Raw genomic sequence first — 19,337 nt, 5'->3', positions numbered from 1 at the left:
GAAAGCTGTAGAACTAGGGTTCATAATTTAATACTGCAAGGGGGTAGACTCGGGAACCATGTCAGGAAATTCATGGAAAGGGTGCCGGACGCATTAAATGCCCTCCCAGAAGAGGTGGTAAAGACAAGAATGGTAATGGCATTCTCAAGGGTAAGGGATAAACACAGAGGATCCCTAATGGTTAGAGGATGGAAATGAAGAAAAGAGGTAACCTGTGTTAACTGGGGTACCACCATTAAAAAAACCCCAACTTACTGGGCAGATTGAGTGGACCACTTGTTTCTTTTTCTGCCCTTATTTAACTATGTGACTGCGTTACTTGTTGGTGCAATACTGAATTAAAAAAAAAAGTGACTGCTAAATCCAATCATTGTTCATCCCTCCTAATGGGAATTTATAGTTGCTGTTGGTTAGTGGTGGTTTTTTGTGTTTTTTTCAGCATCAAGTTAATAAATGTACTTTCTCCATGACATAATATATTTTCATTTGACTTTCAATGTGACAGTTTTATATGTCTCCTCTTCTACTTTATCAGCATTATGTTGCCATGGAAACAGTGGTCTTGCCTCATGGAATGTTGCTTGGGTATGCACAACTACAGTCGTTTCGACAATTAAATTGCTTCCCCAGTAGCTACCCTGAGGTGCCTTCCTCCCCACATCCACACCCTCACCCACAGCAAAATCCTGCACCATGAAATTGCTGGCATCTGAATTCCCAAAGCTTAGTGCTACACTCTCTGCTGTTTCAGTGGGAGGCAGCTCACGTAATTCTGTGCCCTTTATGACATCTGTCTGGGGCAGACCGCTCTGATTGGTTTGTCGAAATGGAAGCTTCTACCTGGCTCTGAAAATTTAAAGGGCCTAATTTTCAAAGTCATTGATACACATAGAATCTGATATAAAATAGCCTGGGGCTCTGAAAGTATATGTGTAACACAGATTTGGAGTGGAATTAGTGTGTGCACGCTTGCATAGATTTTGATTTGCTTGTACGTTAACTGACAAGTTACACCCTCCAGAGTGGTGGTGTAACTAGGAGTGGCTCAAAGCAAGGGATGAGATGGCACATTCTCCACCTCTCACGATGTGGCACAAGTCAAATCAGTGAGAGGGCAAAGGGTGGGATCCCCCTTGGAGTCTGGCCCTTTCAATGATTTGAAATGCTAGGGAAGGGTAGAGGCAGGGGTCAGAGTTCCCAGAGGAGTGGCAAGATAAAGTGTCAGTGATGATATTTCTAGGAAGTTGGCAACCCTGCCACACTCTCAGTACCTTAAGACCTGCCGCTCACATTTCCCCAACATTTCACTCACCACAAAATGTGGGGCAACACAAACCAAAAAGTGATTGAATGACTATCATACAGCACTGGACAGGCACTCGTAGCATGTGATTCAAACTGACAAGATTGTGCAAATTAACCTTGTAATCATAAGTCATTCAAAGTCTACCAAAAAACTTTTTTGAAAATATTTTTATAGTGATAAAAATATAAGAACATAAGAAATTGCCATGCTGGGTCAGACCAAGGGTCCATCAAGCCCAGCATCCTGTTTCCAACAGAGGCCAAACCAGACCACAAGAACCTGGCAATTACCCAAACACCAAGAAGATCCCATGCTACTGATGCAATTAATAGCAGTGGCTATTCCCCAAGTAAACTTGATTAATAGCAGTTAATGGACTTCTCCCACCAAGAACTTATCCAAATCTTTTTTGAACCTAGCTACACTAACTGCACTAACCACATCCTCTGGCAACAAATTCCAGAGCTTTATTGTGCGTTGAGTGAAAAAGAATTTTCTCCAATTAGTTTTAAATGTGCTACTTGCTAACTTCATGGAATGGCCCCTAGTGCTTAAAAACTGTATTTATTTGAGTGCTGAAGATGCCGGGAATCTCCTTGCAAGGGAGAAAACCATGTGTCTGATGTCCACAATATTTTAAACAAATTTCTTCTTAACCCGATATTGCAATGTTTCGGAACGGCACTTCCCTGCCTTCTTCAGGGGATAAGTAGATCACACTGGCAATTTTAAATAGAAGTCCAGGTTTCTAAAAAAAAAAAAAAACAAAACCCGCTATTAAATCTCACACTTTAAACTTGCCCACTTCATGAAAAACCATGGTTGGAAAACTCTAAATATACCGTAGTTACTATAAGGCTGATATAATATGAATCTCACCTCAGCACTAAAAACTGGGTTGTCGATGTACAATTCAAAATGATGTTTAAAAGTCCCGAAATCATTGACAGCTTTTCTATCCCATCAGTCTCTGTGCAGCCAAATATGAAGAAAAAATAGCAAGGTTTACATGTTAAATGAGTGCAAAAGGATCCGTGCCTGAAGGCATCATTGTTATCCTGACCGCGGCATCTTAATCTCCCACTATAAACCAGCAAGCTTCCCCCGCCATTTTTAAAAAAGAAAATGCCGGGAAAAAGATGACTGTCAATCAAAACAGGATATCACAAACAATCGGAAAAACACATCCAATAAGATACATTCTTCATAAGGGGTGCCAATACTTTTATCATTGAGGCCAAAAGGAGTAATTGTATTAAGTTTAAAAATTCAAAAACTTTCAAGGCGATTTAACTGCAGCTTGTGATCGCCTCCCCATGGTGACCATGATATTTGTTCCAAAACTGTCCAACACAAATTATCAAAAGAGTGACAAAACTCAGTATGAGAGACCAATGGTGCACGCTCATCTCTATTGTTGATGTGGCTTCTGTGCTCAATCAAACGAACCCTGATTGAGCGTGTAGGCCTGCCCACTTGGACATGGACATTGTAAAGCATAAATCACATTGCTAGATAAACAATTTGTATTGTTTCATCTCAGAACTACAGTCTCTGAATTCTCAGGGCGCCCCTGAAAGCCAGAAATAGTAGTCAAACATAGATCACAGGGGCCGATGCAATATTATTCACGGAAAGCGGGCGCTGACTTTTTAGCGCCCGCTTTCTTAACGCACGCATGGCTCCTGCAAGGGGGGAGCCATGCAATATGCAAATTAGGGGGTCACGCTAGCAACCCTAGCGCCTCCTTGCTAATTCGACCCCACAGTTACCAGGGGTCTGCCGGTTATGAACACCGATGCCGATAAACTTGGCGTCGGTTTTCATAAGTGCAGTCAGCCGGTTATGAAAACCGTTACCGAGCATATCGGCGTCGGTCTTCAAAGTGGCCGGTAGAGTGGTGAGGTGTGGGAACCCTGCCAGCACGCTCATCATTTTACATTGCTGCCAACCACGATCTTCTTGCTGGCGGGGTGGGGGAACCCCCACTGGCCCGCCATTTTCCAGTGTCGCTGCTTGAGACTTCTTCTTGCTAGTGGGGTGTGGGAATCCCACCAGCACATCGATAAACCTGCACCACTGGCACCTGGAAGGAAGGTGAAGCAGCTTTTTGCTGCCTGAGGCAACTGCCTCACCCTGCCTAATGAGAGAAACTCTCCTGGGTGTAACTTCACGTGAATTAACCTGAGCGCATACTAGGTTTTGCATGAATTTTCAAAGTGAGCTTATCCATATAAATTCACTTTGAGAATTTGTTGTAAACTCTGCGAGTAAAAGGTGCAGGCAGTCTTTACCCCACTGCACATAAAACTGAAAACAACAAAACATGAAATAAATAGTTTAAATACAGGGAGGGGCAATTTTCAAAATCCATTTACCCAAGTAGACGCCTATTTACCCGGGTAAAATGGCTTTTTGTAAATTGCTCATTCTGAACATGGATAAGAATAAGCACGTTGTTTCGCAATGCATGTACTTTACCTACATTTTCATGGAGGCATTCCTGGGATGGACTACGTCAGGGGATGCAATGATGTGGGGTTTGCATCAATAATCAAAGCAAACCTATGCAAGCAGCTTACATAGTAACATAGTAAATGTCATCAGAAAAAGATCCAAGTGCTCCATCCAGTTTGCCTAGTAAACCTTTTTTTTTTTTTAAATTCTTAGAGAGATAAATTTTGCTCTGTACAGGTTACCCCAGCCAGCATGGTTTATGCTTTTCTTCATCTCCATCATTTAGCCACTGGGAATCGTCTGTTTATCCCATGCCTTTTTGAATTCTGTTTACTGTCCTTGTCCTCACTACCTCCTCTGGGAGGGCTTTCCAGGCATCCAGCACACTTTCGATGAAGAAAAGCTTCCTGACAGTCCTGACTTGACCCCCTTGGAGCTTCAAATCATGGCCCCCTTGTTCTACAGTTGTCCTTCCATTGGAAAAAGCTTGGATTCCTGTGCACTATTAACACCTTTCAGGTATTTAAAAGTCTGCATCGTATCATCCCTGTGTCTCCTCCTCTCCAGTCTATACAGGTTTACATTCTTCAGTCTCATCTCATTACTTTCTTGGTGCAGACCCCCATACTATTTTGGTTGCACCAAAAGAGAACAACCAAAGTCTTGCTTTGATTATTTCCTACAGAAATTTCTGCCTGATTTTTTTGTGGGCACTTTTTTTTTTTCTGCAAAAGCAATGTGTGTAATTTTGACCCAACTTAATCACATCCTTGGGAACGCCTCTGCACAATGTGGGTAAAATTATGTGGCTTTTATTCACACTGAGGGCGAGCAATCTTCAAAGAGCCAAAACACTGAGGAAATGACTTTGATCATTACACTTAGAGGATGTTAATGTGCTTTGAATATGGACATTAGCTAATGTTCACCTTAGCTTTTTATAATGTGTATTTAATGTGGGCAATAATATTAACTCCCATTAGCACATAGGCCTTTTAATCTACAAGCATTAACAATCATGCATTTGGAGAACAGAAATTTAAGAGCTAAATATAATTTTGAAGAGAAAGCACTAGCAATCACCAAAAAGGAAAGCCACCTGGGGATTATCATTTCTTCTGACCTCGAGGTAGGCAGTCAGCATGAAAAATCAATTGGGAAAGTTCATAGTATATTTGCATGCTTGACAAAAGGTATCACTAGCAGAAATAAAGAAGTAAAATTACCTCTGTCTAGGTCTGAGTATTGTGTACAGTTCTGGAGACCACATCTCCAAAAAGACATCGATTAGGTGGAGGCAATTAAAAGGAGGGTCATCAAAATGGTGTTTGACATCCCTATTAGATCACCATAGTCAAGGACCTGAGTAGGGGGTGTAGGAAGGGAGCACCCTCAGGCAGGTTTAGAGATCTGTGGGGCATTCTAAGATAGTTTTAGTAAGTGCAGGAGCTATTTATTTCTAGTTTTCCATATTACTGTGTGCTAAGAACATGAGAAATTGCCATGCTGGGTCAGACCAAGGGTCCATCAAGCCCAGCATCCTGTTTCCAGCAGAGGCCAAACCAGGCCACAAGAACCTGGCAATTATCCAAACACTAAGAAGATCCCATGCTACTGATGCAATTAATAGCAGTGGCTATTCCCTAAGTAAACTTGATTATTTATTTATTTATTTATTTATTTATTTATTAACTTTTATTTACCGACATTCGTGAAACACATCATGCCGGTTTACAAAAAACTCAAAGGAGGAAAGTTACAATATAACAATAAAACAGTAAAAATGATGAATAGATAAAACAATAGAACAATAGAGAAATAAAACGGGGGAGGGGAGTGGGAAGGGAGGAATTAATAGCCGTTAATGGACTTCTCCTCCAAGAACTTATCCAAACCTTTTTTGAACCCAGCTACACTAACTGCACTAACCACATCTTCTGGCAACAAATTCCAGAGCTTTATTGTGCATTGCGTGAAAAATAATTTTCTCTGTTTAGTCTTAAATGTGCTACTTGCTAACTTCATTGAATGCCCCCTAGTCCTTCTATTATTCGAAAGTGTAAATAACCGAGTCACATCTACTCGTTCAAGACCTCTCATGATCTTAAAGACCTCTATCATATCCCTCTTCAGCCATCTCTTCTCCAAGCTGAACAGCCCTAACCTCTTCAGCCTTTCCTCATAGGGGAGCTGTTCCATCCCCTTTATCATTTTGGTTGCCCTTCTCTGTACCTTCTCCATCGCAACTATATCTTTTTTGAGATGCGGCGACCAGAATTGTACACAGTATTCAAGGTGCGGTCTCAGCACGGAGTGATATAGAGGCATTATGACATTTTCTGTTTTATTAACCATTCTCTTCCTAATAATTCCTAACATTCTGTTTGCTTTTTTGACTGCTGCAGCACACTGAGCTGACGATTTTAAAGTATTATCCACTATGATGCCTAGATCTTTTTCCTGGGTGGTATCTCCTAAAATGGAACCTAACATCGTATAACTACAGCAAGGGTTATTTTTCCCTATATGCATCACCTTGCATTTGTCCACATTAAATTTCATCTGCCATTTGGATGCCCAATCTTCCAGTCTTGCAAGGTCCTCCTGAAATGTATCACAATCTGCTTGTGATTTAACTACTCTGAATAATTTTGTATCATCCGCAAATTTGATAACCTCACTCATTGTATTCCTTTCCAGATCATTTATATATATACAAGCCGTTAAGCCCGTAACAACGGGCTACATTAAAATTTTTTTTTTGGTCCATTTCCTTTCCACTCCCTCCCCCCACCTCTCTCTCTCTCTCACCTCCCCCCACACCTCCCTCTCTCTCTCCTCCCTCCCTCCCTCTCACCTCCCCCCACCTCCCTCTCTCTCTTCCCTCCCCCACCTCCCTCTCTCCCCCCTCCCACCCCCCACCCTCTCTCCCCTCCCTCCCCACCTCACTCTCTCCCTCCCTCCCACCTCACTCTCTCCCCCTCCCCTCCCCCTCTCTCCCTTCCCTCCCCTCCCACCCCTCCCACCTCACTCTCTCCCTCCCCTCCCACCTCACTCTCTCCCACCTCCCCTCAGCTCACTCTCCTCCCAGCTCATCCACAACCGGCAGACAGAGGGTGTCCCTCCCGCGTGCGCGCCGCCGCCGTTACTGCTCCTCCCTGCTTCTCGCACGCTGCCGCCGCTACTGCTCCTCCCTGCCTCTCTCTCTCTCGTACGCGCGCGCGTCGCCGCCACTATTGCTCCTCCCTGCCTCTCTCGCGCGCTCGTCGTCGCCGCCGCCACTGCCGCGGCTACTGCTCGTCATCGCCGCCACCGCCGCCGGTCCTGCTCGCTGCCGCTGCCGGTCCTGCTCCTAAGGAGCAGGCACCATTTTTTTTCCTGACACGCTGCGCTCTGGCCGACGTGCGCGCATGCGCAGTAGAGCTGCTCTCTACTGCGCATTTGCGGCACGTCGGTCAAGCTTCGTTTATTAGTATAGATTGAAAAGCACCAGTCCTAGTACAGATCCCTGAGGCACTTCACTGTTTACCCTTTTCCACTGAGAAAATTGACCATTTAATCCTACTCTCTGTCTTTTAACCAGTTTGTAATCCATGAAAGGACATCGCCTCCTATCTCATGACTTTTTAGTTTTCTTAGAAGCCTCTCATGAGGGACTTTGTTGAACGCCTTCTGAAAATCCAAATACTCTACATCTACTGGTTCACCTTTATCCACATGTTTATTAACCCCTTCAAAAAAAATGAAGCAGATTTGTTAGGCAAGACTTCCCTTGGGTAAATCCATGTTGACTGTGTTCCATCACTCTGTTTAGATAAATAGAATGAAGGCATTTACTTTTCTAGTACACAACCTGTCTAGTAGGATTGTCTCAAGTTTTGTGTTCAGAGATTTTTTTGGATTTTTTGTTATTGTGAGTCCCTAGACAAGGCTCAGGGGGGAAACCCCTTCCCTAGGCAGGATGGGGAAAATGAAGAACCTCTGACTTCATCTCACAGCAAGTGGATGGACAGTGGTGACTTGCTGCAGGGTAACCATTATTTTGCATTTTTATGAAGTTTTTGCACTTTTTTGCAGGACTGGTTCTTCCATCAAGTGAACTAGGGAGTCGCTTAGTGTATCAACATGTTTTGGAGCAGCAGGTGCCATCTACCCACTTTTATGGCAATGCATTCTGGGTGAATGTGAGCACGGAGGCAGAGAAGAATCCAGGTAGGTGGGGGAGTTGTGGAGAGAGGGTGCTGGGAAGGTGAGGATGAGGTGGAGAAAGAGAGGATTCTGGGCCATTTTCCAGGACAGTTTCATCTCTGTGTTGGTGAGGGTATAGATTCTAGGAGTAACATTCATATGTGGTGGTCCTACCCCATGGTTTATCAATTTTTGGATTAAAAGTGAATGAGAGATAAGAGAATTTCTGATTGCAACATTTCCTTAACATTAACTGTGAGCCTACTGGGCTACTGGAAAGATGCTATTTCCCCCAAAATAAGAAGCTTATTACTCATTTCATTTACACCCTATTATGAAAAGAACCCCCCTAGCATGATACAATGGAGAAAGCAGCTGTTTAAAATAGCATTGATAGAGAAAAATGACCTATGCTTTGAATGGGGGAGCTTGATGTATACAACAAAATATAGGGAAAGTATTGGTCCAGCATAATATCAATGACCTCATTAACTCAAGAATTACTCTGAAAATACACTCGCTAATTATTAAATCTCTTAAAGGTCTTACGCTATTATGTGGGATTATGTACTTCTATATATGAGATAGATTATTAATATACAAATGTCCAAGAACCTGTGCATTTAGTCAAAGAAACTGTATTGTCAAATTAAAAGTAAAAAAAAAAGTTAACCAGATAAAACTATTCAATTATGGTACCTATTCAGTTGGTTTTTTAAAACTGACTTGTTAATAGTTAATAGTGTGTGTGTGTGTGTGTGTGTGTGTGTGTGTGTGTATATATGACATGGGCAGTAGTATTCCTAGTAAACTATGTAGTATTTAAGATTGAGCTACAAATCAGACCTATAACAGGAGCCGAGGGAGAGGAAGATAATGTGAGACACAGCCCACTCTTGCTCTCAGCTGTAATATGCTGCTCGCTCCTCCCCTGTTATCTATCTAAGAATTACACCCTCTGATATTTTATTATGAGGGGGTTCTGATTGCCTCGCTTGTCCCCGTGATTGATTTGATGCTGTATTCCTGATGTACTTTAGGCTAATTCTTACCTGTTTGCTGTCACTTTACGGTTGTTCTCTATGCCCATTGTCCTCCCCCTCACTCGATTGTTAACATAATTTCCACTAATATGTGCTCCTGCCTATTGTTGACCTCTGTATTCTGTAACATGCTCTAAACTCATCTGCTGCCAGAGGGTGAAATAAATACGTGATGGTGATGATGTTGATGATGAAATGATGATGATGACATTTTAAAGCAGCAGTAGATTCTTCAGACTTTCAATGCATCTGTTTCTTGGTTGTGTTTTTATTTTTTATAGTTTCATATTTTTGGAGAAAAAGCTATGTATCTTTTTCTTTTTTTATTATTATTATGGCCACGCTATGTTTTAAAAATCTTCTTGCAGGAGTCCTATCTTCAGGTGATCATGTTATGTTCATGTTTTATAGGTATCCCATTGCTATCTGCATTGGGGTCCAGGTAAGAATTACAGTGAGGGAGAGAAGGACAGAGGAACTGGGAGGGGGGAGGGAGTTCTCAGAGGTAGGGAAAGGATCACAGGCAGCAAGTGGAGAAGGACGGATGGGGGGAGGTGGGCACAGGGAGGAAAGTCAGGGCTCCATGGAGAGGTGTGAGGAAGACGAGCCCAAGCAAAACCAAAAGAAGTTAGGAGGAGCTGCAGAGGAGAAAGCAGGAAATGGTGATGAAGAGAGAAAAATGGGAGGGTGGAAAGAAAAGATAAGAAATAAATTAAGCAGGATATTGCTGTTTTTCGGGTACAATTAATATTGCCAGAAATCATTATGTATGAACCTTTCCTGCAAATATGAGATCTGGGTCCATCATGAGTATCAAAAATTGCTAAGTGAATCCTACCGCCCCCCTTCCCCCTCCCCCCAAACCCCAGCATCTCAAAGTGAGGAAAACCCACAAATTCTCAGGCATGCTACATTGGCTTGACCACGCCTGTAGGGTTCCTTTGCATGACATGGGGGATCTCCTGTGGCTAGGAGTGTTCATTATTAAACTGGCACAATCTGCTATGGTCCCATTTTGTCATTAGGTGTCACTCTTCACGCAGTGTTTTTCAGCACAGGCCAGACACGTAGGTAGCAGAGGGAGAGGCTCACTGCCCTGGGGGAACCGAATTGCAAGCTTGTACACGTGCCTTCAGAATGGCGAGGGAAATGGATACGACTGACCCGAGCGTACAAGCTCTGGAATTTGGTTTGCCCTAAGGTGTGCACCATTGATGTACTGAAAGGTTAGGTGTGTCGTGAAATTCAGGGTTGCTGGCACGAGACTGGTCTACAGCACTGCCCCTTTCCCCACAGGTTGAGCCCTTGGGTTCCAGGGCCAGCAGGTGAGAGTCTCTTAGACTAGGACTGTGTAAGTGAATAATGCCCAGGGCCAGGCAAGGGTCAGAGGCAGGCGTCAATCAAGAATGGTCGTTATCCAGGCAAAGGGTCAGATCCGAGTCAGTCCATGGGGGAGACAAGAGCAGGGCGAGAGGGACTGACACAGGAGGATGAGCTGGGAAGCAAATGAAGCTGGATATGACAAGGCAGATCAAGGCTGGAGAGATGAGGCTGCGACATAAGCGGCACACACTACCATGGTAGCGGGACCTGTTGCTGAGGCAATGTGGCGAGGACCAGATGCCTCACTACCTTGCCAAAGGCCCTTTAAGAGGCATCATGTGCACCTAGGGAGAGATGCCGGAGTAGCGGATTGGTAGCATGCTTAGCAGCGTTTGCATTGCAGGCTGCAGGAGCTTGCCAGCAGTGTCGGGGTATGTACAGCAGATTGTGGAACCCTCCCGCGAGCTGCCAACCATAACACCAAGCATCTTTCTGGCTTTTCATGTCGCTTTATCCATCTGTTTGGCCACCTTAAGATCAACAGATTAAATTACCCCCAGATCCCGCTCTTCCTTTGTGCTTAGAAGTCTGCCTCCAATACTGTGCATTTCCCTTGGGTTTTTGCACCCTAAATGCATTACTCTGCATTTTTTAGCATTAAATCTTAGCTGCTAGACCTTAGACTATTCCTCGAGCTTCGCTAGATCCCTCTGCATGTTTTCCACTCCAACCTGACTGTCCACCCTGGTACAGATTCTGGTGTCATCGGCAAACCTTTCCCAACAACCCTTCCATTATGTCGCTCACAAAAGTGTTGAAAAGAACCAGTCCGAGGACTGATCCCTGAAGCACACTGTTAGTAAAGACACGCCCTCCTTCTAGAAAACTCCATTTACCATCTTCCACTCAGCCAGTTTCTAACCCAGTCAGTCACTCTAAGATCCCGAACAAGGGCGCACAATTTATTTATGTCTTCTGAGCCGTGTCAAAGGCCTTGCTGCAATCCAAGTACAATCTCTGGTCACCCAATCAAAGAAATTGATCAGATTCGTCTGACAAGATTTACCTCTGGTAAAACCATGCTGCCTCAGATCTTGCAATTCATTGGATTCCAATAAATGCACTATCCTCTGTTCAACAGTGATTCCATTAGTTTGCTCACCACAGAGGTCAGACTAACCGGCCTGTAGTTCCCAGCCTCCTCCTTACTTCCATTTTTATGAACAGGAACCACATCCGCCCTTTTCCAGTCCTCCGGGACTACTCCAGACTCTAAAGAAGCATTGAAAAGGTCAGCCAGCGGAGCTGCCAGGACATTGCTAAGTTCCCTTAGTACACTCGGATATATCCATCTGGCCCCATCGCTTTATCTACTTTAAGTTTAGTTAGCTCCTCATGAACACACGATTCTAAAAATCGATTGTAGTTTGACTCACTTCCAGTCTTATTTGTGTTTGTTTTATGTGATCCTGCTCTAGGACCTTCCACAGTGAATGCACAGAAATATTTGTTCAGCAATTTTGCTTTTTCCTCCTCAGCCTCTGCATATTCCTTCCCTTCACATTGGAGCCTCACAATGCCACTTCTGCACTTCCTTCTAACACTAACATATCTTTAAAAAAAAAAGTCTGGTCCCCTTGTTTTCCATATTTGCTATTTTTCTTCTATTTGAATTTTCATACTCCTGACTACGTTCCCAGCTTAGTTTTTCCAGATATTGTCTCTTTCTGCGATGCCTTGTAGTTTATGAATGCTAACCTTTTCTCCCGTACCTTTTCAGCTGCTTCTTTAGAAAACCCCAATGGTTTCTTTCTCCTCTTCCCTTTATTTACATTCCTAACAAAAACATTAGTTGCCCTTATGTTATCTCCTTTTAGTTTTGCCCCTGCCCTTCTACTTGCCCACGATTTTCTCACCCAGCTAGCGACTCTTTGAGAAAGCTAGTTCAGAAGAGAGAACTGAAAACCACACATAACTTTCAAGTGATTTTATTTTGTAAAAAAAAAAAAAAGCAAAACAAAATAAAAACTTTTGGAACTGTATAGAAAATAAGACATTCTTTGAAAAAAAAATACTTTTGTTGAAACATTAAAAAAGCCTAAAAAAATCATTAAAAAAAACAAACAGTCCACAAATAAAAAGCTGCAGGTAAATTTGGAAAGTGAAAGGATGACAGAGGCATTTTAAAATGTTACCTACACTTTGGAGAAACGTTCAGACAGTGCTTCCCAAACCTGGTCCTGGGGACCCCACTCTCACTCAGGCTTTCAGGATAGCCACACTGAAAAGGCATGAGAGAAATTCTATTTATTTATTTAAATTCTTTTCTATACCGTCTCTAAGTTATATCCCATCGCAACGGTTTACATGTAGGCACATAAATTAAAGTAGGTGGATGCGTTGCGTACTATAGTACATTCTAACAGGCGCCACAAAAGGTTCAATTACAATAAATCGTTAAAGACAATCAATTGTTTGGTGAAGTAGGTCATGACCAAGTGTACCTGTAAGGTACGTTTCACGGGTAAAAATCACATTTATAGTGTTTACTGTGTATACTGAGTCTCCAAAGTATGCAAATGTATCTCCTGCCTATTCATTGTGCCTATCCTGAAAGCCTGACTGGCTGTGGAGCCCCCAGGACAGGTTTGGGATGCCCTGCCTTAAGATAACTAATTTTGACATCACCTGTTCTGTACTCTTAAAGGTCCATGCTGAGCAGGGGCTGTCCGGTTAAGTTCATCTGATAAACTGACATGGCTAACAGATATTCAGTGGCAAAGCTGCGCCATTGAATAGACCCCGTTAGACCCAGGTAAGTTTGTCTGGCTAACTTAGGGCAGCCTTGCGGCACGACAAAACTTAACCAGATACCTTACCTGGATAATGCTAAATATCGGCGTTATCCGGCTAGCCCCAACCCAGAACACCCCCAGAGTGCCTCCGAATTATCTGGGTAAGTTTTATCCAGCTAAAAGCATACCCGGATAAGTTGAGTATGACAGGAAATTTGAATCCTAAGGTTTGAGTTTCTAAACCCTGACAAACCGTTTCAATATGAGCCTCTTCTTGTCTTGTTTATTATGGAAAGCCATTTGCGGGAGGAATTTTGTATCATCATGCTTGCTTCGACTCTATACATTATATAATTTAACCTGCTGATCTGGCTTCTTTCATAGGGGTCTTCTTTCAAAGAGAAAAATGGCATTTCTTAAGGAATAATTCTAGTCTGCACATACACGGTACATGCAGACTTTCCCGCTATGCGGGGACTTATAAAATCACCTTCCCTATGTCACAATGCCTGCATAGTAATGTTATAGAAGGATGGGAACTGCTGTGAATGCAAAGCAGCAGCAGGACTGGACGGATGCTGAAGACACAAACAGCCTCTTTTTGGTAAATGTTTTTGGTTCGTATTAAGGAGGGGATTGTTTCTAAAATATATCATATATGTATTGTTCTTTAAAATTTCTCATCATGTGCCAGTATCTTATTTAGGAATTTAAAATTGGCACTAATGAAGCAATTTGGTTATTAGTGACCACATAAGGTAAGAAAATGTTCAGCAAATGAACTTATGAGCTTTATGACCTTTGCCTTTTCATTCTGCGTGAACTAATCATTGAATACTGGCACGAAGACTCCAGGAACGGCGAATAAAATGGAAAATGTCAAAATGCCTCTGTATCGCTCCATGGTGAGACCGCACCTTGAATACTGTGTACAATTCTGGTCGCCGCATCTCAAAAAAGATATAGTTGTGATGGAGAAGGTACAGAGAAGGGCAACCAAAATGATAAGGGGAATGGAACAGCTCCCCCTATGAGGAAAGACTAAAGAGATTAGGACTTTTCAGCTTGGAGAAGAGACGACTGAGGGGGGATATGATAGAGGTGTTTAAAATCATGAGAGGTCTAGAACGGGTAGATGTGAATCGGTTATTTACTCTTTCAGATAACAGAAAGACTAGGGGACACTCCATGAAGTTGCCATGTGGCACATTTAAAACTAATCGGAGAAAGTTCTTTTTCACTCAACGCACAATTAAACTCTGGAATTTGTTGCCAGAGGATGTGGTTAGTGCAGTTAGTATAGCTGTGTTTAAAAAAGGATTGGATAAGTTCTTGGAGGAGAAGTCCATTACCTGCTATTAATTAAGTTCACTTAGAGAATAGCCACTGCTATTACTAGCAACAGTAACATGGAATAGACTTAGTTTTTGGGTACTTGCCGGGTTCTTATGCCCTGGATTGGCCACTGTTGGAAACAGGATACTGGGCTCGATGGACCCTTGGTCTGACCCAGTATGGCATGTTCTTATGGTCATGTGGAATACTGCACTTCTGAGGTAATTTTTAAGCTTTTGGCATGTGGTCCTGTTCCTGAGAATTTCATCGCACATAAATCTGCAGCCTGCCATACATTACTGCCTGATTATTCTGTAACACTGATCATAAAATTGACCAGGCAGCCCATATTTTGTTGCTGCTCTGTCTTATTTTCACTCTGAATGGCACCTAAGGAGGAGAAAGTTGATGGGAAGTTTTCGGAAATGCCAGTGTCATTCTCCTAACTTTTCTCTGTATCAGTCATGGTGATGTATCCAATTCAAGGCATTACTGGGTATATTATTAAAGGTAAAAAAATATATCCATAAAAAAAAAATGACAGCACAAGAAAAGAAACCGTTCTTCTCCCTGCAGTGTGGACGACAGAGTCGTTAACTTAGGCCATTTAAATAAATAATGATGATTGCAATAGTTCTAAACGTTTCTGCACCTTACAAATTCATAAATGCAAACTATGTTACACCTTCTTCTTTTAATTTAGTCAGAGTTCTTGATTCATTCAGTAGGGATGTGTGCATGGGGGTGTCTGGGGCTGAAGTGAGGTTGGTAGAATATCGAATCGTTTACAAGACCACAACCATAGCTCCAGGGCCTGCTGGACAAAATGCCACAGACTTAATTTTACTTCTGAGCTCTAACACTTTCTGGACTTTGTGCAATAAAGTCCACATGCAACATTTCTGCCAATGAGTTTGAAATACTTCATTTGGGCTTCAAAGACACGTATCTGATACTCAGAGTGCATTTCAAAGTCATTGGCAGAAATGTTAAAGGATGACTGCACAATTTTCTCAAACAACAAGCTTTAGAAAGTGTCAGAATGGGAGGTAAGAAATCTGGATGGAATTCCCTGGGGAAAGAAAGCAGAAAATGTGGTTGCAAGTAACCCATTTCTTCCTTCCGTGTTAGATTTTCTGCCAGCTCATGGAGTAGTTTAGGCCTTCGGTTTGGTGCCTATGTAGTATTTGTTTGCATGCTGTCATGAATTTGTGCTTTATTGTTTAAGAGAGTCCTTGGATGGAAGCTGAAGCTCTCAGTTTCCCCACTTCACCCCTCCATGCACTGTAACTGGGAAGGCTCTAATACCTCATGCAACAAGTGCCTGAACTGGAAACCATGAGGCTATGCATGAGCTAGCCGGCTAACTTTGGAGGTTATAGCTGAATAAACCTTTAGGCCAGTTCTTTGGCCTGACCAGACTTAGCCAGCTAAGTCATTTGGCTAACTCTGAATATTGGAGTTAGCCAGTTAACTTACAGGGGGATTTATCATTCCACGATCAGTACAGCGGAATGGCGGCCGGCAAAAAAAAAAAAAAAGGGGGGTGGGGTGGTGGGGGCGATAGCTTGCAGCCAATCGCATTGCGGCGGTGCAGTTTGCCCCTACGCGGTGTAGCTATGCCGCACACTATCGCCCCCATAGCACCACGGGAAAAGATGGTGTTATTTCCTGCCGGAAATAATGTGTAAAACATTATTGCCCACAGCCCTGCCATAACCCTGCCCACACTCCTCCCCTTCCCCTGATTTAAATACTACCGCCAGCTAACTCAATTCCTCCCAGTTATGCCCCCAGAATGCCCCTAATTTAGCCGGCTAAATTCTAGCCTCCTAACTCATTAGCCAGCTAGAACTTAGCCAGATGTGTGCCCAAATATTCATTTAGCTGGCTAACTTCTGAGTTAGCCGATGCTTTTGAATGTGGACCTCCTGCTGCTTAGTCACAGAGGTTGATATTCAAAGGGGTTTTTTTTGGCTAACTATTGGATTTAGCTAGGCAAAACCCAAGATTTGAATATTTCCCTTCTGCTCTTTGGTTACATGTGGTGCGGGCCACAAGTTGACAGCATAAAATGTACCGAGATAAAAAGAGGCAGTATTAGGAGAGATTCCCAAAGTGTGGCTTTATTTTGTCTGGGCAGTGCGATATTCAGCGCTTCCTGAATAATGTTAGTTAGGTAAGTCTGCTGGCGCAAATACCTGTCCTAAAGTTATCCCAGTACTTTACCTGGATATATTCAGTGGAACACTCATCCAGGTAAATTCTGCTGAATATCTGGATTTCCCACTTGCTGGTTTACTTGTTAATATGGACCTCAAAACCTTTGAGCGGGTAATATGTGCGTAAACCCAAACTCCCAAGTTGTACCTTCTACAGGATAGATAAGTAAAATTCTATAGTACATCTAACCTAATTTGTACCTATGGGGAAAATGCTTAGTATATTGTAGTATACCCATCATTGGGAAAGGTAACACGTGGGTCACAGGTTTCAAGTCACTGATAGTGTGAAGCTAAGTCAGTGGCCCAGTGACCATGCTGTGTGCTATGTGGGATACTTGGGTTTGATTCCCAAATGTGGCCTGAGTTCATTAGGCTGACAACAAGCTGAGAATGGTGCGCAGACACCATTCCCAGCCCACAGGGAAAGGGAGTCCCAGTCATAGCACAGCAGTGACACCTATGGGTAAGGATTTGCATTTTGCTTGCAGCGTGTTTCGAAGAGAGTCACTTTGCATGGCTCCCTGTGGAGGACTGTCATTCAGTTCTAGAGGAAGGAGGGTGAAGCCTATGCATGAGAAAACCTCTGGTGGCTGCAAATGAAAGTCCATGGAGCTTCAGCTTCGAATACCCTGTCATAAATAGCAGCAAGCAGGTTTTGACTGGCCCGAAGCTCAAGAATAAAGGCCAGTGAGCCAGATAAAAGGGAAAAATAAAATAACCTGTGTCAGTGTAAGACCGTGGAAATGCATTGCTGCTGCTGTCAGTTACTTGGAATAAATATTAAGGGGTCAAGTTTCATAAAATGCTCAGTGCCAATATTAGGTCTCTGAATTTAGCAAGATTTTCACTGGACTTAGGTCCCTCAATTTTAGACTGAAAAGTCACCTAAAGTTAGGCGGCAGACCCCATTGAAAAAGTGCTAAAAGCGGAATATAAAAATCTAAATACAATTTAAAAAAATAAATTGCAATTCATTTGCCTACATTCTCCTGCTGTAACTCCAGCCCTGGCACCTAAATTTAGAAGACTAGGCAAACTAGGCTAGGTGCTCAGGGTTAGGCTCCTAAACTCTTTGAGAACTGGCCCCGCCGTGACCCTAGCCGCTGCTTTCTTGTTATTAGCAAGGACTAATGTAGCAGTGAGCCATGCAATACTTGTGTGCCATTCGTACAAAGCAGGCACGGATCGCTGTACATTTGCTGTTTTAGGAATATGTGCTGATACATTCCAGATCTGTGATTCTCTCTGTGTGTACCCATGTACCTTTTGCCTCACTCTAGATATACACATGTGCACTTGTGCTTTTAAAATGCAAAATGATTCCTGCATGTACAGGACTCGGTGTGTGCATCAGTTACATATCTGGTGAGTGAGTGTGACCATTTTTCAGTCACAAATCTATGGCTATTTCTGGATAGGCAGAGTTCCATTGTTGTTTTACTAACTTTACCATGCCAAGTGTCCCATAAATAGTCCATGAGCTGTGGAATATCCACCTCTGCTTAGCTGAACCAAGGCCCTTGGTTGCGAATTTGGAGATCTCTGCTTAGTCCCTGCAGCATGCAGTACGGAGGCTATACAGAGAGCGAAGGCATCTTCTCCAGCATCATTGACTTTGGGCTGGCCGAGATCCACAGGTCTTCTTCGGCGTTCTTCTTCTTCCTTTTCTTCTCTGACTGAATGTTGGCACTGCCGCTCTTCTTCTGTCTGCAGCAGCAGCAGTGGCAGCAAATGATGAGGGTGAGGACGAGGAGCACCGCGGGCAACGCCAAGAGCACTCCAAGGCAGACAGTGTTGTACAAGCCTTCCTCGTGCTTCGTCACCACAAGGTGCCCGAGAGACTTGAAAAATGTGGAAAAGTGGTCCATGGTAGTTTTGCAGGCTAAGCTTCTGCTTTCTACACACGTTCTCTAGCTTCTCTATTCACTCTTGTGTTCATGTACTTGCTTTCTGTCCTTTCAGGTGAGCAGCGGAATTTAGAAAGTGTACAGTCAAGCCTGTGAAGATACAACAAGATTGTCAGAGCTCTCAGAATATCTTTTGGGCCACCATCGCAGCTTTACTGATTAAAAGATTTGTTTGAATATGGCAAAATGCACCACGGCATTGTATTATCTACTTTCCATCTTATATGCATCCCAAAATCTTTCCACCCACCATGCCACCATGTACCACCACCTACAGCATGCTTTATTGTATTAAGTATCATCGTGTTTTGTGGTGTATTTTAAACAAGACTATATTCACAGATGCCTATAATTAGGCATCCCACCAAAGTGCCTGCCTGGTCCTAGACAGTCATATAGAAAAAGAAGTTCCACTGCCCAGTTTCGTTCTGATTCTGCTGACACTTTTTAGAAGAAGGTACTTGTTGTTACGGCCATAACAATCACCGATGGGGCCAAAAAATGGCCACTGGCTGTGCTGGTGGAAGTATTATAAAGCAGCACAAGACCTTCAGATAATCAGAGGGTTCCACTGGCTCAAGTACCTCCTCATTCCATCCCTTGTACCGTAGCCCGGAGCACAGAGGAACAGCAGTTGGACTGTTCCACTGTGGTCTGTGGGGGAGAAACGTTTCCCATGCTAGTTTTATGACCTCAAAAATCCAATGAATGTTGTTCGAGGTACCAGGTAAGGCCAGTACTTCTTCTTGTAAAGAGTG

The 19,337-nt window shown here is 43.1% G+C and overlaps 1 protein-coding gene across 3 annotated transcripts in view; it reads right to left on the bottom strand.

Annotated features, from left to right (window-relative positions):
- Positions 1–19,337, bottom strand: part of KIAA0040 (KIAA0040 ortholog) — a 54,156-nt gene that overhangs the window by 2,337 nt on the left and 32,482 nt on the right. Inside the window, exons 2-4 of one of the 3 annotated variants that reach the window (XR_003858953.1) lie at positions 18,169–18,669; positions 2,186–2,276; positions 1,964–2,054 (exon numbers count right to left, since the gene is read on the bottom strand). Coding sequence is in view for 1 of the 3 variants with exons in the window: in XM_029618236.1 (XP_029474096.1) it covers positions 18,247–18,540 (294 nt within the window). In the remaining 2 variants the exon portion in view is untranslated. Of the gene's footprint in view, positions 1–1,759; positions 2,055–2,185; positions 2,277–14,549; positions 18,670–19,337 lie in introns of those variants that run through there. The other 2 variants (XR_003858952.1, XM_029618236.1) reach the window with 2 other exon arrangements.

The sequence above is a fragment of the Rhinatrema bivittatum genome, chromosome 10 (assembly GCF_901001135.1).
Source record: "Rhinatrema bivittatum chromosome 10, aRhiBiv1.1, whole genome shotgun sequence".
NCBI classification, from domain to species: domain Eukaryota; kingdom Metazoa; phylum Chordata; class Amphibia; order Gymnophiona; family Rhinatrematidae; genus Rhinatrema; species Rhinatrema bivittatum.
The sequence above is the reverse complement of the archived record's forward strand: the minus strand, read 5'-3'. Positions and strand labels throughout refer to the sequence as shown.